The sequence below is a fragment of the Phoenix dactylifera genome, chromosome 4 (genome assembly GCF_009389715.1).
Source record: "Phoenix dactylifera cultivar Barhee BC4 chromosome 4, palm_55x_up_171113_PBpolish2nd_filt_p, whole genome shotgun sequence".
NCBI lineage: Eukaryota > Viridiplantae > Streptophyta > Magnoliopsida > Arecales > Arecaceae > Phoenix > Phoenix dactylifera.
In genome coordinates this window covers 21,620,134-21,644,851 of record NC_052395.1, presented here as the reverse complement: position 1 = coordinate 21,644,851, position 24,718 = coordinate 21,620,134, and the positions used below count along the sequence as shown (strand labels likewise).

The 24,718-nt window shown below is 44.0% G+C and overlaps 1 protein-coding gene and 1 non-coding gene across 3 annotated transcripts in view; one reads left to right on the top strand and one right to left on the bottom strand.

Moving 5' to 3' along the window:
* The window catches only part of LOC108510942 (G-type lectin S-receptor-like serine/threonine-protein kinase SD1-1), a 30,973-nt gene extending 15,579 nt beyond the window's left edge, over positions 1-15,394 (bottom strand). The window contains exons 1-6 of one of the 2 annotated variants that reach the window (XM_039125850.1): positions 14,561-15,387; positions 14,321-14,487; positions 13,931-14,141; positions 13,083-13,320; positions 12,852-13,002; positions 12,383-12,763 (exon numbers count right to left, since the gene is read on the bottom strand). In XM_039125850.1, coding sequence (XP_038981778.1) covers positions 12,455-12,763; positions 12,852-13,002; positions 13,083-13,320; positions 13,931-14,141; positions 14,321-14,487; positions 14,561-14,792 — 1,308 coding nt within the window. In that variant the 5' untranslated portion in view covers positions 14,793-15,387 and the 3' untranslated portion in view covers positions 12,383-12,454. Of the gene's footprint in view, positions 1-12,382; positions 12,764-12,851; positions 13,003-13,082; positions 13,321-13,930; positions 14,142-14,320; positions 14,488-14,560 lie in introns of those variants that run through there. The other variant, XM_039125849.1, reaches the window with a different exon arrangement.
* Positions 8,001-8,108, top strand: LOC113461483. The gene has a single exon (XR_003383757.1). It is a non-coding gene; the product is annotated as a small nucleolar RNA R71 (small nucleolar RNA).
* Positions 15,395-24,718: the final 9,324 nt, after the last annotated feature.

Below are 24,718 nucleotides of genomic sequence, written 5' to 3'. Positions count from 1 at the left end.
GCCCATCTTCCCAAATAGCTCCATTTCAAAGAAAAGGTTGCGGACTCAATACGGTTTTTGATTCTTCTGAAGTTATAAGGCTTGTAGTACTTCTTAACCTGAGAGTTGATTTGTTGGATTAATTGGGGGATGAGGTGACTATTGGGCCGTGTCATCTTGTCGGATCTATTCAAAATTTTCGTACATTCTGCGACAATGAGAGCTTTGACCGATAATTGCTAAAAAGATACTAGTCCTTCAGGGGGCATTTGGTAACCCCAACAGGATCACCATGGTGATTTAAGATCTTTGGTGATCCGAATGCTGGAGTGATTTGATCCTTAGTGATTTAAGATCAATGTGTTTGGTAGGCCATGGTCCAGTGATTAAAAATCTCCGGATGTCCATAAATAACTTATTTGGTATGGTATGGAGATCCAAGATCACTAACCACATAATACCACAAATACCCCTAATATATCTTAGATGAATTTTTTATGTGTTTTTAATTCTCATGAATAAAAAATGTAAGTCAATATGCTAATTCCTATAATAGCTCCATAATTTTGTAATATATTCTACTTTTAGTAGCCCATATTATATATTTATTAATCATATAAAATATATTATAATAAAATATTAATATATTTATCATATATTAATTATTAATATATTCTATAAAAATATATTTATTACTCCTATAAATTATTCATCTTATAAAAATATGTTATTTTTCATTATAAAATTAATATTTTTATTTATACTTATATTAAATTTTTTAATACTAATAATTATTTTGATTAAAAAATAAGGTAAATAGGAGTAATATATTAAATATTTTCATTATATAAATATAAAATATAATAATATATTTCTACTATAATTTAAAATTATCCTTTAATAATAATATGATTATAATATGATCAGGAATATATTATAATATAATATATATCATTAATATAATTTATAATATCAACACAATATTATACATATATATATATATATATAACATTGACATAATATATTGATGGTATATTGATATATCAATTTTTTTGCTAAATTGAGGGATATTTTTGTCTTTAACTTTCAACCCAGGATCACTGCCTTGGGGTGATCTTGGATTTCCAACCTCAAGGACGGGTATTCCATCACCGAGTTGGACGGTGATTTGAGGAGTGGAGGTGATTTAGAATTACCGTCACGTAGGATCACCGTGGTGCAACCAAACACGGTGATCTTATCACCTCCACCCACATGACCTTTGATCCTGGGACGATCACCCCATACCAAACGCCCCCTCAGAGGTCTGGGGCTAACACTAGCTATTTTGTCAGGGGCAGGGGTTGTATCCTTCGCACCAATCCACCGATGGATCACATGCTTCGAGATCCATACAACCTGGTGAATGATGGAGTTCAGATTGCTTTGAGATCTGTGCTAGGTGTGATGCAATAGATGATGTCGCAGAAGAAGATACTACTCAAACTCTGATGATGGAACACCTATCGAAAAAACAGATATAGTTTCTAATAATTTCTCATCTCCAAGGGCTTGATCGGTGTGTGCCAAGCTCTCCTAGTCACTTACAGAGCAGTCATACAAGTCTACATTGTGCAAGCGATTGAATACTGGTGATGGGAATTGTGAATTCTGATCCAATCATCATGTCCATACGATCCATGCTAATTCGCTTCGCCCTAACACCAATAATTGTGAAGTTTTGGAGGGGAGTTCGGATTGTATCTACTCCAGGATTGTACAAATAGGACCGATTGATCAATCGCGGTCGTCAATGTACGATGGAATGGTAATGAATGTATTGGACTTGCATATGTACATTGTATCTAGAATCTAGGAGAAGACGCATGATCTAGACCTAGAGACCAAGTACTTCTATGCCTCGACGGGGAGATTGGATTAACATTGCACCTCCATTGTGCACATCCCATTTTGGGATTTCAGACTTCCCCCAGGGGCGGCAAATATAAAAGGGTAGCCCCGTTGTTTTGCCGTGAAATTAAGTTGGACAGTATGTTACGGGGGAATCACAACAATCCTCCATAATGAATTGAGAAATTAAGTAGATAATAACCTATCTTGTTTTCCTTTCTTTTCTTCTTCCGTCCGTACATTGTTCTTAATTCTAAACTTCAAAACATTGTGATCTTTCATAATTTCTGTAGTCAGGACTAGATAATTTTGGGGTTATCGGTGTTCATAGTTTGCAAGTGTGCTGGAAATTTTTTGCTACCAGATCGATCATGGCCTTAAGTTGCACCAATATGATCAAGATTTATTGATTGCTGTCGTGCCGTGCCAACCGATCCACCTAACTTAAAATAAATGAGTGTCGATCAGACATTATTATAATTAAACCGGTTTTGGGTGGGGACATAATCATAAATGGGTTAGGCATTGTTTTGTCAATTAGATTTGATGGGTTTGGATTGCTTTGAGATCTATATACAGTGAGATCCAATAGTCGATGTTATAGTGAGAGAGAGATGTTGGAAGTCAGTTGCTTGTCTTTTAGTAGGAGATAGCGATGTTTTTGTCTTGTAATAGAAAAGAGAGTGCTCTTGGAAAGGCTTGAGTCTTCTTCGTGAGAAGGGCCAAACTTATTGTTTCGGCCTTTATTTTAGTTTGAGTAACTTCATCTTCTCTCCTAATTTTTTTCTTCCACTATTTTTTTTCTGCTCGCAATTCTCTACAAATATTGTTTTATGCTCGGTGTTTGTTCTAGTTTTTGGACCTACGCGATCGATCTATTTTGAATAGCATGTCATTCTACAAAAGAAAGAGACTTAGATATACTCGAATGGCTCTCCACACAAATTCGTTTAGGTCATAGATCGAACGATAAGGTCCAATATCAATGACCTAAGCAGTTTTTTTTTTTTTTTTACTGAACCAGATGATTCATATAATTCTAGTACGGATATATCCCAAAAAAAAAAGTCAAAAGGCAACAGATCTCGGAGCGCACTAGGCAGCTCCTCTCCCCAACTTAAAAGGTATCTCCCGTGTGGTTGGCCAAGAGCAGTTATCCATGACAGAATATGCTGAGATCTCTAATCTGCAGGAGGACTTAAAGGTAACCCTGTTTTTGCCGCTTGGTATCTAATTTCAACACTCATGAATACCGGTTCAAACAGCATATATAAGACATATCAGTTAGGTTATTCCAGTCTGAGATAAATATTAGATATATCATCAAAACAAAAACTGAATTGGTTGATTCAAGATTTGATATCCCTATAAACTAATCTTGTCCTTCATTCATTACAAAACCAATTGCTTGGTTAACTTTCCATGTATCTGCATCTTGGATTGAGTGCTGTCAATCATGTGACTTCGTCCCTCGTCTGTTCTACTGGCAATTTGGAATTGCAACATTAATTCATATTTTCCTGTCAACTGGCTGATGATACCCTCTTCGAAGTTGATGAGTTGGCAGTTTTGTCCTTGCAAATCATCATCTTTGTTGTCAACATTATGTGTTCCTAAACTCCAGTTGGTGTTTAATTAATGATATTATAACGTTCACAATGACAACTTATCATAGTGATGTTTTTACATATACAACGGCACAGAAATGATAACTAATATAAGACAGCAAACTAACAACCATTGCTCATAAAAAAAAAGGCGTAGTAACAGCCAATGTCACCGACATCATAACGACTTAGAGAGCCCGTTACAGGATACTTCATTTTGACTAATATGATCTAATCAGTTGGATATATAATATACTACCTCTAAATTGATCACACTCCAAAAATCTTTATAGATATGTGTGCGCTATGAGCAGTTTAGATGAAGGACTTTCTATTTGAATTTTGAATGCAGTTTTGCTGGGCAGGCTGGCATTCCGGGAGCCCGGACAAATTCGTTGGACAGAACAGTATATCAAGTTGGTCTACCGCTATTCTGTATCGTGGGATTACGCCTTATATGGTTACATTTAAATGAGCGAGTTTTCTTGGGCTGCCTGAGAATTTGCTTGATTAGTTTTTCTATCTTTTCTTGTCCTCCTTTGTTTTATCTTTTTCATAGTTTCTTATTTTGTAAGATTTTCTTGATTCTTTCTCTCTTGTCATTTTATTTAATGAAAGGTGAGATGGTCATTTGGGACCACGACGCTAGACTAGTTGCGGCAGGAGAGCTGGCGGATCTTGACTCGTCAGTGGTGTGCGACGAGCTTCGAGTTGCCTGAGAGGGTGTCTCCTATGTGAGGCAGATACTGGGGCTGGACCGTATTACTCTCGAGTGGGATTCGGCCACGATGATTAGGTAGATCCGAGATCGAGGACACATAGCTGAGGACCGGCTGCTAATCCACGAGATTTGTAAATTACTAAGGGAGTGCGACTCCCACCAGGCCACACACGTCTACAGGGAGGCAAATGGTGCTATTAACTAGGTTGCTTCCTTTGCAGCTCACCACTCTAGAGGCTTCGTATGGATGAATAGTAGGGTTGTGCCAGGACCTTTTTGTAGTTTTTTATTTTCTGATTTTGCTGGCCGCATCTACACTCGCTGTGTGTGAGCCACTGTTGTACCAAAAAAAAAGGTGAGATGGTCTGCCACCTTCTAGCTCAAAAGAATTCTTAATTATCTAGACTATACTATGATTGACGCGAGGTGGTGTCCAAGGTACAATGGTTATTGAGTCTGGTGATTGTCCTAAATACTTGTAATGGTCAAAGTATTTCACATCGAGTTTGGTGATCCTCTTGAATGAAAGGAACACTTGTGGACTGCATGCATTTATTTTCAAAAATTACAGTAGAAGCATTTAGAAATTAAACAATTCATACTTATGCACTAGCATGTTAATTTTTGACTCTTTAACTTGATTTGTGCCTTCATTAGTGATTTCAAGTCTATCCCAAATCTTCTTAGTGGAGTTACATATTGATAGAGTTACATGTTGATATTCTATTGAATTTATTTGCATCTAAGGCACAATAAAGCACATTCATAGCTTTGGCATTTAGTTGTGCCTTTTTCTTATCATTTTCATCCCAGTCCTTTTCGGGTTTGGGAATTACTAAGTTATCAACAGTGTGTATGGAAATGTGAGGTCCATTGACAATAATTCTCCAAACATCATAGTCTTGGGCTTGAATGAATATTCTTATTCTTGCGTTCCAATAGGTATAGTTTGTTCCATTAAATAGGGGTGGCCTATTGGTTGACTGTCCTTCACCTGAGGTTAATCCAAATTGGGTTGCCATTAAATTTTTTACTCAAGAAGGGACTTAGACAACAGTCACTAATGAAGAGCACCTGCTTTGATATCACTTGTTGCCCAGTAGGCAGCCCAAGAGGGGGGTGAATTGGGTCTTAATTAAAAATGTGGAATTTTAATTCGTGATTAATTAGAAATGTCAGTTTAGAATGTTAGATGAATGAAGACAGTGAGATAAAGGAAAGCAAGATACAAACACACGGGATTTATAGTGGTTCAGAGCTAACCTTGCTCCTACGTCCATTCCCCAAATTTTACTTGAGATTTTCACTATAATCCTCGGATTACAGCACGATTGTTTTACAAGCTCACAACCAAAATTTTGTTTTACCGTCTCACAACGAACCACCTCGTTTGTTTTACTCGGGCTCACAAACAATTTGGTTGGTTTTCACAAAGGATCACCAACTACAACCTTAGACCTCCTGATTCAATTTCTTGATTGAATCAAGCATCCAAATATAAAAATGAATGTATAAATACAAGCTTCTAAAAAGCAGATAAAATACTTTTAATGAGAACAAGAAAAAGAAGCTTCTCAGATAATTTTTGCCGATTTAGATGCTGCTTTTTTTCTTCTGGATCCTCTTCGGAGTCAGTCAGCAATGGAGGATCTTTCTATTTCAACTCTGGTGCGGAGAAAGGGTGGGTTCTTCGATGAAGAGTTGCTTTCTCTCGATTTTCCCTTTGAGTGTTTTTTGAGCTCTTGATTCAAATGATTTGCTTGATCTTCTTTGTTTGGATTTTTCGTTCTTATTACTGTTTCACTTAGAATGGGTCTTTTTATATCTCCATTTGAAAAACTAGCTGTTAGACACAAAGGAGTAGCCGTTCTGTCGCCCCTGGCACTTCTGACAAAATATCCGTTGAAACTGGAGTCGTCTTGCCCGTCTAGGAGTAGGCTCGACTAAAGTGGGAGACGTCTCGCATGATTCTGCAGTCGGCTCTGACTCGGGATCCTTCTGACAAGTTATCGCTCGATTCTCGTTGGAGTCGGCTCGCGCGGTTCGGGAGTCGTCTCGCATCTTGGTCTGCCGAAAAAGAGTTCTCTACCTTTGTCTGAGAGAGACGTCTCGTAGCAGTAAGGAGGCGACTCGCGCTTCGTTCGAAAGATAGGAGACGCCTCGCGCTTGACTCGAGTCGACTCGCACTTCGCGATCCGAAATACTCTTTCTGTCTGCCTGAGAGAGTCGTCTCGTAATAGCCGAAAGTCGTCTCACGCTTCATCCGAACGACAGGAGACGGCTCGTGCTTGACTCGAGTCGACTCGCGCTTCATACCTGAAATACCTCTTTCTGTCTGCCTCTTTCTATCTGCTTGAGAGAACTTGTCTACTTTGACCAATACATCCTCGATAATCCCCCTCGAAATTTTGATTGACCTATCAGCTAATTGCAAAGTGACAAAGGTTGGCTTCAACTTACCTAAACTAAGTTGCTCATATACAGAATATGGCAACAAATTCATACTTGCCCCTAAATCTAACAATGTTCGCTCTATCCTAAAGTCGCCTATGATGCATGAGATGGTTGGGCAACCTGAATCTTTATATTTGAGAAGAATGTTGTGCTGCAAAATAGCACTCACATTTTTAGTTAAAAATATCTTTTTCTTAACATTTAATCGGTGCTTGACAGTACACAAGTCCTTAAAAAATTTGGCATATAACGGTACTTGTTTGATTGCATCAAGAAGAGGTATGTTAATCTTTACCTGCTTAAAAAGCTCTAGAATTTCAGAATTAGGTTTGAGCTTTTGCAACGGCTTTAATCGTTGTGGAAAAGATGGAGGAAAAGGGCATTCAACTTTCTCAGTAGAAGTTGGGATCTCAACTTCTTCTTTGTCCTTTTCATCAGCTTTGGGCGCATCAGAATTAGAAGTGATCTGCGGTCTCAATGAGATGGTCTGATCAATAACTTTTCCTTTATGCAAAGTCATAATGCTCTTTGCATGCTCTGTATGCGAACTACAAGGAGCCGCATTATTACTACCATGCACTTGTGGGTTAGGTTGGGGTGGAGCTGGAAGCTTACCCTTCTCCTGGGTACTTAGGACGGTAGTCAACATTGATAATTGGTTCTTTATATCTTCAAAATTTCGAGTATTTTGAGCATTGATATTGGCTTGATCTTGCAGAAAAGATTGTATAGATTGCAAGGTATCCTCGATATTCGGCTTCTGAGAGGGCGGTGATGCAAAAGTAGGATGTGCAGGTGGAGGAGCTGAATGGTATGACTGCTGCGGGTGATCGTTTCTCCACCTAAAATTCGGATGATTCTTCCAACCAGGGTTATACGTATTCGAGAATAGATCATTATAAGGCTTCTGGTAGGAGTTCATCGCATTTGCTTGATCGTGCAAGACTTACTTGAATGCCGGTATGGTGGGGCAATCTGTAGTGGTATGACCAGACGTGTGGCAGATCCCACAACACTCGTTTCTAATCTCTATAGTTTTAACGGGCTCAACCTTCCTAAGTTCAATTTCTTCTACCTTCCTAGTGAGGGCTGCCATTTTAGCATGAAGATCATCCTCAGTTCTGAGGTTGTAAAGGCCTCCCTGTCCAGAGCTAGTAGGCTTGGGCAAAGACTTATTATTTCTATCCCCGTTATCCTAAAGTTGGGCAGTCTCAGCAAGGGAATCTAAATATTTTCATGCCTCGTCAGGTTGCTTTTCTAAAAATCTACCATTGCACATGGTCTCTACAAACTGTTTCAACTGTGGAGACAAACCTTCATAGAAAAAACTAATAGTTCTCCAAGTTTCGAACTCGTGATGAGGGCATGAGAGAAGAAGGTCTTTAAATCTCTCCCAACATTCATAAAAGGTTTCAGTATCTTTTGTTGGAAATTGCTGATGTGCCTTTTTAGAAAGTTGGTGCTTTGTGCGGGAAAGAACTTTTTCAAAAATTCTCTTTGCATATCTTGCCAAGTTCTTATTGATCTAGGTCGGAAAGAGTTTAGCTATGTTTTGGCCTTATCCTTTAGAGAGAAAAGGAACAACATCAGCTTGATGACATCCTCCATGACGTTCGGTATTCTAAATGTAATGCTCAATTCTTCAAAGTCTTTCAGATGAAGGTAAGGACTCTCAGACTTTAATCCATGAAATTTTAGTAGCAATTGAATTACCCCTAGTTTGATGTCAAAATGTCCTACATTATCAGGAAAAATCATGCGTGAAGGCTGACTAGTTCTAGTAGGTTGTAGGTATTGTCTCAAAGTCATAACAGGAGGTTCACGTTCTCGATCATGGTGGCTCCCCGCATCTTCATTTAAATCAGTCATCTCACAGGGTGTGAAATACTGTGAAGGAATCTCAAGATTGTGTCCCAAAGAATTGTCACAAAATGAACAACTTAATCGACCGGTGTCGTCCCTATTCCACTTTAGCATGCAATTTTTTTTTCGGTTTTTTTTCAATTTTTTTATTTTATTTTATTTGTTAAAAAAAGCTGAAACTTACCTCAACTAAATTTTTAATTAAATATGAAAATATACTAATAATTCAGTCGTTCTCCGGCAACGGCGCCAAAAACTTGATGTGTTCGCAAAACTGCTCTCCCAAGTGCATGAGAATCACACAAGTAGTATAACTCAGAAGTCCGAGGCTGATTTCTCAAGGAACGATTTATGTATTATTAGCATAATTTTAGATGTAATTTTCAGTTGATTTTTAGAAATTAAAAGCAGAGAATAATAGGTAAATAAACAAAGTTCAATAAAATAGAGATGGTTAGGGATCTGGAATTTTTCTCGATAATATTACTTTCAACAAATAAACTCGGCAATTCTCGATCAAGAATCAAATAAATAAAATAGTTCTAATCATGGAATATATCGTTTGAATATATGAACTCAATGTCTAAGTATTCATCATGCCAGTTATGTCTACGACAAATCAAATATCAGAGCGATCCATGCATCAATAAATATAAAACATGATGAATCTATCTAATAAATAAATATGAGAGAATCAGAATATATATGAAAAGATGTAAATCAATTAAAACCAAAGTTCAGAGTTTACTTCATGAGAGCAATAAGCCAAGGGTCCTTCCATCACCCTTGACCAAGAGATTTAGCCTCTCATTACAGGCATCAGCATCTCTTCTTCTTTTTTTTTTTCTTTTTGGAAAATAGAGCCTCCTCTGTTTCTCCGTTTCTTTTTTTTTTAATGGCAGAGGCCCCCCTCCCCCTTTCAGTCGGCTATCCCTTATACTCAACTCTCCCCCTCGATGGATCTTGGGAACGTGCTAGAGATCGATGCTAAAGAGGCGAACGGCGGGATCTTGGGCGCTTGGGATGTGGTCGGATGGATGGATGGAAAGCGGAGACGAAAGGAAACCATCACGGCTGGACGCGAGATCTTTGAACGCGTGAGGCTGGAATCTGGGTCGCGAATCCGGAAGCTGATTCGGAAGGGGCGGATTCCTCAAATCTGGGAGGTGGCTGGGACATGGAGGGAAGCTGAGATGCTTGCGGAAGGAGGAATGCGCTGTTAACACGGAAGATTGCACGCGGACGGCTGAAATTCGGGAAGTGAATCATGGACGCGGGCGCTTAGGATCAATCCGGAATGTTGAGCCGAAATTGCTGGGATTCGGAAGCTAGAAACGCTGCTTCTGATTTCTTTCTTTGGCCACGGAAAGCTGGGAATGCTGGGTGTGGATGAGCTGGAAATGAGCTTGGACTCGCGAACGGGTGAGGCTTGGATGCTTGGGAGAAGCAAATGTGGACGATGAAGAGTTGGACACGGACGGCTGGATCGCGAGCTCCTTCAAATGGACGCACGGGATAATTTAACACGGACAGCTGGGAGGAAGCTGGGACACGGACGATGAATAACAAATGGGGGGTATGCTGCTGCTGTACGTGCTGCACTTAGTCTGCTAATGCTCTTTTTAGTGTGCAACTGGGGCTGACCCCATGCGGTTAGCTGTTCACCTACGATGTTGCATCTTTTTTGGACCCAATGCTCATTTTAGCTTTGATTTACGATCACCTACACCCAACAAAAATATAATATTAAATCAGCAATTTTATCATTATTTGTTAGCAATAATACTAATTTAAGTGGTATATAGATCGCACTTTTGTGCTCTCATCATAGAAATTGCTCTTGAACTCTATCCAGAACTACTCGTAGTGATCAAAATGGTCTACATCGAGTCTGAAGATCCTTCTGAATCAACTCAAGTAGTTTTTTGTTGTAATTAAGACTGCAGCTCTACTGTTTCATCAAAAAAAAAAACTACAGCTCTATTGAAATTTAGATTGATAGCAAGGTGGACTCAATGTTCAAACTAATCTTGGAATATTATATGACCATTAGAATATTCAGGATTTAGATGAGATAGCTACAAGATTTCAAATTTCAAGACTCTAAGTTTGCTGGAATTCCACGAGTCTGGTATAAACTAAGGCTTCAAATAGGTTGGGTTGACCCATGACCCGACCTATTTAGACTCGATCCCACCTGATTTAAAGGACCTATAGGAACGAGTCAGGTTCTAAAATTGGACCCGTTCTATTTTCGGGTTGGATTTGGGTTTACTAAATTCTGATCCTACTTGACCCGACCCATTACCTTTTTGGGCAATTTTGGGTTTCTTACCCTATGACCCGACTCGACTCAAATTCTAAAAATCCGTTATGCCCGTAATCATGACCCGAGGTGCATGACCCATCCGTACGACCCATCCATGTGATGTGCCATGTCCCTCCGGGAACTATGATTGGCTCACCCTCAGTCTCTTCCAAATCACAAATACGAAAGAAAAGACTGAAATCCCCTATTCGTTCTCCATCGCCATCGGCTATCTCTCTCCCCCTCCCTCTCCTGTTAGAGCGCTCTCTCCTATCAGCGGTCAACCATCGCAACCGTGACTACTCCTCCCTTTCATCACTCTCTCCGACTTCCCCTCCTTCTCCTTCTTGCGTGAACACGTTCATGAGCGGCGACGCCACCCTCGGTTGCGTGATTTGAGCCTCGTCGGTGACGATGACGACAATGGCGAAGATGAGTCTGACTGGTGCGTGTCAAGCTCTACGGCGTCTTCGTCATCAAGGACAACACCAAGATGAGGGCCTCTCTAATCGAGGTTGAGGTGCTCCCCACCTTTCGATCCAGTGTTCCCCCTCCGAGGTCTCCTCCTGGCGCCGATACCACCGACAAGCGCCTCCAGTGGCCCAGCATCTTCAAGTCACGGGGAAGAAGTAGAGGAGGGACTTGGTGTCAGGGTCATCGGAGAGGAAGCAGAGGAGGCCGACGGGGGAGAAGCCATGGCGGAGGTGGGGGAGAGGGTGGTTGGAAGTAGGGGGGAGGTGAGATCGAGAAAGAGGAGGGCGGCAGGGGTCGAAGGGGGCCCAGCATCGGAGGGAGAGTAGAGGAATAGGGACCAGACAGGAAAGAAAGGTTGAATGGGTTTGGACCCGAACCAGACTCAAATTTTTTAGGTTGGAACACGGTTATACATGCACCTAACCCAACCTGTATGTTCCATTGGTCAAAAATTGTAGCCATGGACCCGATCCGATCGTGTATTGGGTTGGGTCTGGGTCTAAAATTAGGATCCGAACAAGAAACTAGATTGGATCGGGGTCACTTAGGACCCAGACCGATCCAACCCATCTGCACCCCTAATATAATCTGTCCCCATACAGAAATAAGATGTGTCATTGCTGAAGTTCTCAAAGTCACTACATTTTTTCCTAGGAAAGAAAGTTGGTACCATGTTACATCTTACCACGGGCCCATAATCGTTCATGGTCAACGGTCTCCATTCGAGCTCTTCCCCCATTTATCCTCTTTTATTTCAAACATGAACCAATCAAGCGAGAAATGTTGGTCATTTATTCATAGGAATCATGGAAATGGATACCTTTTTCCATATTTGTAGGATATTTTGCTTCATTTTTATGTTAATGAATCCAAACTGGCAAAAAATTTTAGCTCTCCCTCATGGTTACTATTTTAAGATTTACAGGAGGATCTACTTTGCTATCTTCTTTTGGATGAACAATAGTATGAATTCCTATTTTTTTTCATTATTTTCAAAATATTATACAAAACACCTAGTATAAGTTCTTTACACTAATGGACTACTTGCTTGTGATTAGAATTTGAGATAGTTGAAAGGAATGCATAGACACTGAAAGAACGAGAACTTTTCATAGCTTGTCTTTGGTATGAGAAAAGTTTACCACCTAGATCTAATAGTCACCGGCCTTCAACTATTGTAACCGACAATTCATTTATACTTGCAGAGTTTGTCTTGCTTTTTGATGACTCGGTTTTCGAGGAAGCTTTTGTTGGAAAAAAACCAGGATGTTTAGGATCTGGTAAGGATGCATCCTTGGAGCCCAACATCAACACCACAGAGGACATCGTCGGCCTGTCTTTTGGACTTTCTTGAACAGACAATAAGCCAACCTTTATACAGTTCAAGGCTTCAACCATGGAAATTGAGTGGCTGATTGATTTATCCACCAGTTCCAAGCCATTACCATGCATCCATAAACTCCAAGCCTGAAAGAAATATTACATCACTATCATGATTTAATGAAAAACAAGAGGAACATATGAACAGATTTAACTATTATTTTCCCAGTCCTACATGTGCTAGAAGGTTTCCTTCATACTCGGATATGGAAACGCCTCTGTTCTTCTTGCCACTAATTATTTCAAGTACTAAGACACCAAAACTGAATACATCAGATTTCACCGAGAAGACACCATCCATGGCATACTCAGGAGACATGTATCCACTGCATTTATCATTAGGATGATTACATTTTATTTTTTTAAAGAATAAATATCACAAGAATGAAAGATAAATAATACTTACTACGTCCCCACAACTCTCCGAGTATTTAGTGCGGTCTCATCCCCTCGAAATATTCTTGCCAAGCCGAAGTCTGATATTTTAGGGTTCATATCTTTATCAAGAAGAATGTTACTCGCTTTAAGATCCCTGTGAATAATTCTAAGTCTCGAGTCTCGGTGTAGGTAGAGAAGACCTTGAGCAATCCCTTCTATAATGTTGTATCGGGTTTGCCAATCCAGTAACACACCTTTATCTTTATCTGCCCAAAGTTTAATTTATGTTAGCCTTACTTGAAAAAATATTAAAGAAATGGAATATCAGTCCCCCTCAGATTGACACATAAAGCAAATAAAGCATATAACCCAAGAGTTAGCAAATAAAGCAAGCTTACACATGCGTTTACCCCAAGAGTAGTTGAAGAAACTAGGACAAAAATATGCCGGTTAGTGTTAAAACCTGGTATTGACTTGTCTTCAAAGATTAGTTACAGCGTGGTGATAGATTCAGAAGAATCATTATAACATACTTAAGCTCCATGAAGTTGGCCACCTCCACAAGGCCAGCTACTCCCGAATTGTCACAACTAAGAACTTTTAATTTTAGCCTAAAGAGTAGTGCTTTGAGCAACCCTACTTCAAGGTTCATTTTCAGATGAGAGTGCCCAGCTATGTCTTTTCGATTTTCAGTACTCTTCCATTTGATCAGCAAAAGTGGGTTATTGATTTAGCGCAAAAGTTAGTATTTATTGAACTGAGTATTTTCTTGAACTCTTGAACTAAGCATTAGAAGGTATCGATTATGCTGTGATTGTCATAATCTAATCAGGAACAGGAAACAAAGATAAGGAAGAGAACAGAAGATTAACTAACCAAACAGGAAGGCGTCCAAGCTTTTATTAGGCATGTATTCATATACCAGCATCCTTTCCTCTCCTTGAGAGCAGCAACCCAGAAGCCGAACTAGGTTTCGGTGCTGAAGCTTGGCAATCAGCATCACTTCATTCATGAATTCATCAGTGCCCTGCGCTGAAGTCTTTGAAAGCCTCTTCACAGCTATTTCTTGCTCCTCTCCAAGCATTCCCTGAAATCACCACATTCAGCATTGCGATACTTAAGAGTACTAAATCTGGAGGCAGTATCAAACTGTTCGAAAGCCCTGAATGCAACATTGTATTCAGAGTGCTGAAATTAGGACCCTACATCGACTGAGACCTACATGGTGACACTCTACTACGTTCAGTTGGTAAACTATAAAATTACCTTGTACACGGGACCGAAGCCACCCTTTCCAAGCTTGTTTTTGATTGAGAAGTTGTCGGTCGCTGCAATGATTGTCCCCAGATCAAATAGAGGAAGCTCCCAATTTTTGCCGTCCTTGTATTCGTTGTTGCGGTGACTAGCGAAGGGAATGCCACCTAAGGTAGCTGCTGCACTAGTCACAATTAATTAGTAATCACCACTCATGTCATGGCTGCATATCGCGCGGGGGACTAATTTTACCTGTTCTTCTCCTTCTCTTCATTCGAACGCAAATGGCCGCCACAGCAAGTAGCAGAATCCCCGCAATAGAGCCCACCACAATCCCAGCTATGGTATGTGAATGTGAATGATCTGATCCCAGGGCTGAAACATCAGCACCGTTGTATAAGTACATGATGAACATTCTTTTGTTTTCCTTTTTGTTTTTTTGGAATTTCTTTTTATCTTTTTGGATCGTCCAGAAGTTCCACATATAAATTGGGGTGAATATTGGTTGCTTGACTTAGCCCGAGCTTTAAGTGGGTTAGGCCAAGTTATCAATTAGTTTGTTTGATTTTGGGTTTTTAACAAAACTTTTAAATGGGGACAAGACTGAAAACTTCTAATGTGAGTGAGGAGCGTGGTGTTTTAAACTACCCAACTTAAAGATTCCTTTCAGATCAGTGTGTGTGCTTGAAAAGTCTACAAGCTCTAATTTTAACTCCAAATCTGATCCAAATTTACTCGTGCCTAGTCGGTAGCCCATGTCAAAGTCGGCCCAGCCTGACAATCCTCGGGTTGGCCTGGACCCACTTCCAGTCCCACAATGAATACTTGGATGTAGTATTATTTATTTTATGGGTATAATGAGCATAGATTGCAATGCAAAGAAAGAGTTTCTAATAGGACTTAAATGGAAATTATGATTGTTTTAAAAGATTAAAACCTACTCGTATAAGGGACTTCATGTGAAACTATGAACTTAAAAAAAAGTCACCCGAGCAATCAAATATAATGGATCATATTTAGCTGTTTATGGGCAAAATCTAGACTTGGTCCATTTGCAACCCATGTAAAGGTGGATCACGTCCTATTCGTTGATTCGTACTCTACCACCAATAGGGCTGAAAGTGAGTTTGGGCCGGTCTTCAAGTTGGGCGACGGGCAAAGTCCGAAAGAATTAAGACCGGTTTTGGGCTTAAATATAAAGCCCATTTATTTTCTGTCCAAGCTCAAATGGCCCATCCTTGGCCCGACCGAAGCTCAATTTTGGACAAAGACCGAAATATAAAGTTGAATACTTTATAGTCGACTGCACTGTACCGGACGAGGCCGAGCCCGAACCTGAGCCTGCGCCAATAGAGCAGACCCCGAGCTCGGCATGGGCTCTGCATGTTGATGGTTCTTCAAACTCGGGGGGTAGCGGAGCGGGTCTCATCCTTACCAGCTCGGATGGCGTGGTTGCTGAACAAGCTCTACGCCTCGAGTTTTTCGCTTCCAACAATATGGCAGAATACGAAGCACTCATCGCCGGGCTCAAGTTAGCCAAAGAGCTAGGAGTGAAGGACCTGAGGGCCTTCAGCGATTCTCAGCTCATCGTGAACCAAGTCCTGGGTGACTTCGAAGCCAAGGACCCCACAATGCAGAGATATCTCTGGAAGGTACGGGACCTCACCTCGACCCTGAATTTTTTTCACATCCAACATGTTGCCAGGTCAGAGAACCTTAGAGCAGACCAGCTGTCAAAGTTGGCATCCTCTCGCATGAGCGAGCTTCCCAAAGCGGCGGCGCTGGAGTATCTCCAAAAACCCAGCACGGAGGAGCTTGAGCAGGCCCTTTGCACTGAGTTCGAGCCAAGCTGGATGGACGAGCTCGTCAGCTATCTGCGAGACGAAGTCCTCCCCAGTGATGAACGTGAAGCTCGCCGAGTGAAGCGTTCCGCCGTCTGGTACATATTGCACGAGGAAAAGCTTTATCGAAGATCTTTTACCTCCCCCCTCCTCAGGTGTCTCCGCCCAACAGAGGCAGATTATGCAATGCGTGAAGTCCATAAAGGAATTTGTGGAAATCATCTGGGGGGACGAGCACTAGCGCATAAAATTTTGCGCCAAGGATACTACTGGCCGACACTCCAGAAGGATGCCTTGGACTTCGTTCGAAGATGCGACCGATGCCAGAGAAACGCCAATGTCCAACATCGACCCTCGGCTCCGTTAACCTCCATCAGCTCCCCTTGGCCTTTTGCCCAGTGGGGGATCGACATCTTGGGACCATTCTCTCTGGCGACCGGACAAAGAAAATTCCTAGTCGTCTCCATCGACTATTTTACCAAGTGGGTGGAAGCCGAGCCAGTCGCCCAGATCACCGAGCAGAAGATGCGGGATTTTGTCTGGAAGTCAATAATCTGCAGATTCGGTCTTCCCCGCATCCTTGTATTAGACAACGGCCGCCAGTTCGACAACCTTCGCTTTAGAGAATTTTGCTCAGAGCTTGGCATCGACCACCGCTTCACCTCGGTCGCGCACCCTCAGACGAACGGAGAAACTGAGGTAACAAATCGTACTATTTTGCAGAGGCTCAAAGCCAGGCTCGACAAATCCAAAGGACAGTGGGTCGAAGACCTATACAATGTCCTGTGGGCTTACCGGACCACGTTCCGTGTCCCCACCGGCGAAACTCCTTTCAATTTAACATATGGAACGGAAGCCATCATCTCGTTGGAGATCGGACTCTCTTCTCCGAGGGTAGAACATTATGACGCCAGCTCCAACTTCCCACAGCTCAGAAATAACCTGGACCTAATCGAGGTGATAAGGGAGGCCGCCCGAGTTCGCATGGCGAGGTACCAGCAAAAAATAGCACAGTACTACAACGCCAGAGTCAAAATCAAATCCTTTAAGGCAGGGGACCTCGTCCTTAGAAGAGCTGAGGCCTCCCGGCCGACCGAGCAAGGGAAGCTGGCTCCGAACTGGGAGGGACCTTACCGAGTCGTACGTGTCCAACGGCCCGGAGCGTACAAGCTGAAGTCTCTCGATGGGATCCCCATCCCACGAAGTTGGAGTTCCGAAAATCTCCGGATGTACTACCAGTAAAACCCTAAGGGATCCCCCATTATAAATCTCACTTTTCTACAACAGCTTATGTGCAATTGCTCAAATGTGCCAAAATTCTCCTAATGATTGTCTCATGACTATCAGACTTGGCCCAGCTCGTCAATCGGCATTGAGCGAAGCCGGTCGCCTTAACAAAACTCCGGAGCGTCACCATCGAGCTCGGCTCGATCTCCATCGGCCATCGAGCTCGGCTCGATCTCCATCGGCCATCGAGCTCGGCTCGATCTCCATCAAACATCGAGCTCGGCTCGATCTCCATCTGGTCGTGATCAGCAGAATGTTCGTGATTGGCGATGAACATTCTTGATGGCAACTAGTTTCTATTATGCCGGCGTCCCCAGAGAACGGACTCTGAGCAAAAGAGCGTCCTCAAGAGTTCGCCGAGGAGCAAAGCTGACGACCTCGGCGTAAGACGCTCGACCCCAATGGTACCAGGTACCCCTTTTGATAAATGTTTTACACTCATTTACTTCATTCCTGATTAAGCGCCTGAATGAAACCCCGACCAGCGTCGAGGTACCTGGCCGGGCCAATCATTGCCTGGCCTCGCCCGTCTCGCATGCACTGCTCAATGGTGAACTCTAGCCTGGTTTACACCGGCAGCTCGACGAATTCCCATCCCGAGCTTCAGGATATTGGACTTGCTTTAAGTCGGAAGAGGTCCGACAATCCGCCTCGGCAACCCAAGGTCCGAGCTCGCGGAGTCCGAACAAAATTCGAGTTGGGTTAGTGACCTTTGGTCCTAGGGCTCGGCCGAATTCTGAGCCAAGCTCGAGAAGGCTCGCCGAGCCTAAGCGTATTTTCTTTTTTCTAAACACCGCAACATCGCTGATCGAAGGTCCGAGCAATGGAAACTGGGGACCAGAGCTCGGACTGGGCAAATATGCCGAGCCTAAACGTAGGTCTAACTATGTAACGGACGAAATTGGGGCTGCAGAGCCCAAGTCCTTGGAACCTAAAGCGGATTCGATTGAAGAAACCTAGGTCTACTGCGAATCGAAACATAAACCAATCGCAAGTTAAAAAAAGGATATTCATTTAGGGGAGCCCGAAGGCTAAGTACAAAGTTTGGGCTCGGCCTTATAACAATATGAAGGCCATCCCGATTTATAAAAATGATGAAGAATATGAAAAACCTAAGGCTCGACCCTAGTCTTCGGCAACTTCGGGGACGGCTGGTTCCTCCGCGGCCGAGGTCTCCGCATGACCATCTTCAGTAACCTCGGGAGCAGCCTCGAGCGCCCCAACCGGGCCCTCCTCGGCGGCCTCGTCGACCGCCGGTGCTTCCGCCTCTGATTCTTCGACCCCCGCTCCTGGTTGAAGCAGATTAAGGTCGAAGTCGGGGAGAAGTCGCCGCAATTGATTGCGGAAGTCCTTGAAGCCCTGGATAAGCCCGTTCACGCCCTCTTCCTCCAACAGGTCGCGAAACTCTTCCGATTCACGGAAGAGCTTGACGGCGTTTTGGGCCTGCTCTCGAGCCTCCTTCTCCCGAGCCTCGTGATACCCGGCCTTCCGCTCCAGATTCTTTATTTCCCGTTCGCGAGTGACGAGCAAGGATTGCGCGTCGAGCAAACGGACCTCGAGCTCCTGGGCCCTGAGGTGAGCCTCCCCCACCTCCTGCTCGCGGGTAGCAAGCGTCGACTCGGCCTCGGCCAGACGAACCTCTGCGGCGTGAACTTCGGATCTAGCCAGGGCATGTGCGCCCTTCTCCTCTTCGAGCTCGGCAGTCAGAGCCCGAATCTCATCCTCGGCCGCCCCCACCCTCGTCTGGAGCTCCTGTCGCTCGGCCTCGGACACCAGACGCTTCGCCTCGGCCTCCTCATGCCCTCGCTGATACCTTCGGGCTCGCCCCCGATAATCTTGAATTATGTGCATCAGCGTCTCGGTCTCGTGCAGATGCTGTAAAAGAGGAACGTGAGAAATGAATCTAACAAATAAACTTGCACAAATATAAAAGTTAAACTTACCCGGATGGCAGAGCAAAGGGCCGAGTCCATGAAGGCGCCATAGTTCATGGACCGGATCTTGGCCTGGTCGGCCGGGAGCAGCGCGACCCGAAGAACTTCACGCGCCGTCTGGGGATTATCGAGGGCCGAATCGCCCTCGAAAACCGCCCAACCAGGAGCATAGGGCACCCTCTCCTGGTGACCCGACGAGCCCGGTAGACTGGGCTCTGCTGGCCTCGGCGGAGGCGGCCCCGTAGCTCCCTGGCTATTTCCCGGCTCGGGACTGGAGAATTGAGGTCGGACAGGCGGCCGATCTGATTGCCGCAAAATTGGAGCGGGACACGCGAGCGCCAAATCCGCTGCAGAACTTGTCCTTCCTTGGTCGGTGCTTGGGGCTTCCTGCCGACCAGAAACTTGTGAAATTGGCGCCGGGCATGGGAGCGCCACCGTAGCTCCACCAGAGCTCGCGCCCCTAGAACCTGGGCCCTCCCCCCGACCAGCCTCGGAGTGCTCGGTACTAGGAGCGCCCCTCTCGGCGACCACGGTAGCTGAGACCTTCGCCTTCTTCTTTGGCTTAGGTAGTTCTCCCGCAAGCTCGGCCGCCCTTTTCTAGAAGAAGGCGTACAGGATCTCGCTCTTGGTCACCATTTTCGCGATATCTGCAAGGACGAGCAAGATTAGAACGCAGAATGTTTGACAGAAAAGAGAAGGGAACTCTATTATTACCTTTACCCTGAGGACGCGCCGAGCTCAGGCCAACATTCACTAGAGCGTCCTCGCTTATGAGGCCACTCAGAAGAATACCGTCCCCGAGGCTACGAACGGCGTCAAGGATCCCCTGCTCGCGCGTAGAAAGCTTAGGGACTTTGTTGACGGTCCTGAGTCGGCTCGGCCTCCACCTAGGATCAAACCCCCATGTCCGCTCAGAGCCCAAAAAAGAAGAATTTCTTCTTCCATTCGTGAATGGACGACGGAGCGCCCTGGAAGAGTGACCGACCCGCCCGAAGGGCGACATAGAGCCACTCTCCGTCTTCCAGGTTCGACTTCAACATGAAAAGTCGCCGGAAAACATTCACGGAGGTCGGAATCCCTTGCGCCAAACACAGCGACAGGAATCCGACGATTGTCCTCCATGCGTTCGGAGCAAGTTGCGCCGGGACCAACTGGTATTCCGTAAGCAACTCGTTCATGAACCCATGGAAGGGAAACCGTAGGCTGGCCTAGAGTGCCTCCAGATACACTCCGATCCGGCCTACTGGGGGATTCGTTACTTGATCCCCCAGTCCGGCGGGCTCCAAATGGAACCCTCGTCGAGGAAAGAACCACTCCTCGACCATCTCGACCTCTAACTCGCTTATGGTGGACTCGATGTCACTCGGACCGGGACCCATTAAAAAAAAGGGGGAAGAAGAAAGGGTTCCGGGCGAACAAAAAAAAGGGGGGGGGAACCTGTGAAGTTCGTCGGAGATCGGTAACTTCGGACTGAAGAAACTAAACGTAGAAGGTAGAAGAAGACAATAAGAAGGTAGCTGGAGGCCAGGTGGGGATTTATATAGATCCCTCCAACGGCCCAGATCAGCAATGAAAAATGCTGCTCCTCGTTCAGATCATGACGCGTGTTGGCTCGAGAGCCGGAGCACCGCATTCAATTCTGGCTGACGCTTCGAACACAGAAGCGCCTCGTCGGATTGTGTGGCCCTATCATGAGCCCACGACGCGAGGACGTTTCGAGAAAGGCACCCTAATAATGAGACGTTTCGGGAAAGAAGAGACGCCGCCCATTAAAAGCGCCTCGAAGCGCGCGATAATTCAAAATCTCCCTAACCTATGATAACCCGACTAAAACTACTTCCCGCGCTCGAGCTGGTGGCCAGCTTGAGCTCGGAAGTCGGAGGGTAGTGTTGGGGGAAAATCCAAGTCGCACCAGTCCGGAGGCGCTCGCCTAGGGAGCGCCGACCAGAAGGCGTCCGACCCGGAAAGCGCCCGATCAGGGGGCCCCAACCTCGCAACACGGGAAAACCCAAGTGGCGCCCGACCAGAAAGGCGTCCGACCAGAAAGCGTCCGACCAGGAGACGCCGACTAGAACGCGCCGACCTCGTGACGCTCGAGTCAGAGGCACCCCACTGAGCAACTGGCTCGGCTCGGCACCCGGCCAGGTGCCGAGCCCTAAAGATGCCTTGTCTAAATATTCGACCCCAGCCTAATCTCTTAAAGAGAATCTGACAACTAGATATCCAACTCCACCGTACTCTGCTATCGTCGTCAAGCCATTAAGGCACGTGACCTCCGCAGGCCTCTGGCACACCCGATCATTAATGTGTGTGACCCCTGCGGGCCTCCAGTGCACTCAACCATTAAAGAACACAGATCAAGATGATCTCCGGATCGCTGGACCATCAAAGCGTATGGCTCTCCCTAATCACCGGTTCACTCAGCAATTAATGCACTTGCTATCTACGAACCCCAAGCCCACCATGGCCGGCGGTTGAACCACTCCAACAGGTCCGATCAACCATGACAATTCGCTGGCTCCGGTCTGATCCGGTCTCGTTCTCCACAACGCCATTAATGAGCATGATCGTGCCCAATTATCACGAAGAAAACAATTTCCCCTATCACCTCCTAGGTAATATAATATCCTTCTATAAAAGGAAACCGGGGGGAAAGAGGACAGACACAAGAACAAACATTCTCCTCTTTTACCACACTCATATACTAGCCCCCTCTGACTTAAGCATCGGAGGGCCGGCGCCGGAGATTCCAGCCACCGGCTTCTTGCAGGACTCTCCAGGAGGACACCACCAGCTGACGTGCCGCCGCCCACCGTTCCAGCAGCGGAGCTCCTCCCCTCTCAGCTCGCGGCTGCCCCCGGGTCCAATTTCCAGCAACAGTTGGCATTGAAGAACAGGCTTCATACAGGAGAGGTCATTGCCAGGAAAGGATGTGGTCGGTGAGTTCAGGCTGATCATTGTGTAGTTCTAACTTTGAATCCGCGTCTCACCTTTTCCTTAAATGCACCTTCGCCGACCAACTTCCGTGCTCTCTGGACTTCATGGAGGAAAAGAAAAATTCAGCCGGAATGTGCATGAGCCTAGGATCAACTTGCGATGACGCTATTCTTCTAAAGGTCGAGGACATCTTCTACGCCTATGTAATCGGCCTTGCTATCTATCTTTCTTCTATTATTCTCTGCACATTCTCCTCTTGTCCTTTGTAATATACTTTTAATCCAATAAACTGGGGGAGGATTCTTCTTCTCCCTGAATTCCTGAAAAAGAAATCTATATTACAGCCAGCTGGACGAAGGACTCTTTCTATTTGAATTTTGAATGCAGTTTTGCTGGGCTGGCTAGCTTTGCGGGAACCCCGACAAATTCGTTGGGCAGAACAGAATATCAAGTTGGTCTTACCACTATTCCGTATTGTGGGATTACGCCTGATATTGTTATATTTTATTGGGCGAGTATTTTAGGGCTGGCCTGAGAATTTGCTTGATTAGTTTTCCTATCTTTTCTTCTCCTCTGTTTTATTTTTTTTATAATTTCTTATTTTTTAAATTCTTCTTTAATCTCTCTCTTTTGTCATTTTATTTAATGAAAGGTGAGATGGCCTCCCACCTTCTAGCTCAAAAGAATACTTAATTATCTAGCCTATACTATGATTGACATGAGGTGGTGTCCAATGTACAATGGTTGTCAAGCCTCGTGATCGTCCTAAATACTCGTAATGGCCAAAGTATTTCACATCGAATTTGGTGATCCTCCTGAATACTCGCAGTGGTCAAACTGATTCACATCGAGTTTGGTGATCTTTCTGAATACTCGTAGTGGCCAAACTGGTCCACATCGAGTTTGGTGATCCACATTGAGTCCGATGATGCTCTTGGATCATAGCTCCCATTGTTTAGGGATTTAGCTCCTACTAAATTAGAACTAAAGATGGGAAACGCTTGCTTTCCTGCCTTGTAGCTGAACCGCTTGGTTTTACTCGAAGATAAAGTTGTTTGTGCTTGTGTTGATGACGTCGCCATCATCGCCTCATCCGTTGAGATAGAAATAGCAGCCATACTCGTCTTTATCCTTTAATGTAGTTCAAGCATGAATAGCCCTTCTCCTGATTGCTTAAACCGCTCGCGTATGTGGACCATGCACTAAAGCTCCAATAGGACCGAAGCTCTAATACCAATTTGATCCAATTGGGGAGAAGGAAGATTTTTTTCAATCCGCTCAACTCGAATCTCTCAAAAGAAACCTAGAAGAAGATGGAGAAATATTGAAAGTTGTTCTTTAAGTCCTCTTTTTTTTATTGATCCTTAAAAAAAAAGAGGTAAATAGCCTCCATCTAGTAAAAAAAGCTGAAAATCTCAAGAAGATATATCTCGACTTTTACATCAACTCTGCCTTCTGTCACTCTGCCAAATTCTTATTACATAGAGAACAACGCTTAGTCAAAGTATTACTCGAAAAGAAAACTTCAGTTTGATTAACCCATTTTGAGGCTTAAACGATAGAATTTTGGCCTGATTCAACCTTCTAAGTGGTTGGCCCAAAGTTGTAGATTTTGAAAGGATACCCAATTTCTTTTAAAAAAAATCATCTCAATCGGACATCTTATGACCAAATTATGGCCATCTGAAATTTGGCCTGCGACTACTCGTAGTGATCAAAATGGTCTACATCGAGTCTGAAGATCCTTCTGAATCGACTCTAAGTAGTTTTTTGTTGTAATTAAGACTGCAGCTCTAGTGTTTCATCAAAAAAAAAAAACTGTAGCTTTGTTGAAATTTAGATGTGATAGCAAGGTGGACTCAATGTTCAAACTAATCTTGGAATATTATATGACCATTAGAATATTTAGGATTTAGATGAGATAGCTACAAGATGTCAAATTTCAAGACTCTAAGTTTGTTGGAATTCCACGAGTCGGCTTCAAATAGGTTGGGTTGACCCATGACCCGACCTATTTAGACTCGATCCGATCTGATTTAAAGGATATATAGAAATGAATCGGGTTCTAAAATTGGATCCGTTCTATTTTCGGGTCGGATTTGGGTTTACTAAATTCGGATCCTACTCGATCTGACCTATTACATTTTTGGGCAATTTTGGGTTTCTTACCCTATGACCCGACTCGACCCAAATTCAAAAAATTCGTTATGCCCGTAATCATGACCCGTGGGCCATGACCCATCTGTACGACCCATTCACGCGCTATGCCATGTCCCTATAGGAACTGTGACTCGCTCACTCTCAGTCTCTCCCAAATCACAAATATGAAAGAAAAGACTGAAATCCCCTATTTGTTCCCCATCGCCATCGGCCATCTCTCTCTCTCTCTCTCTCTCTCTCTCTCTCTCTCT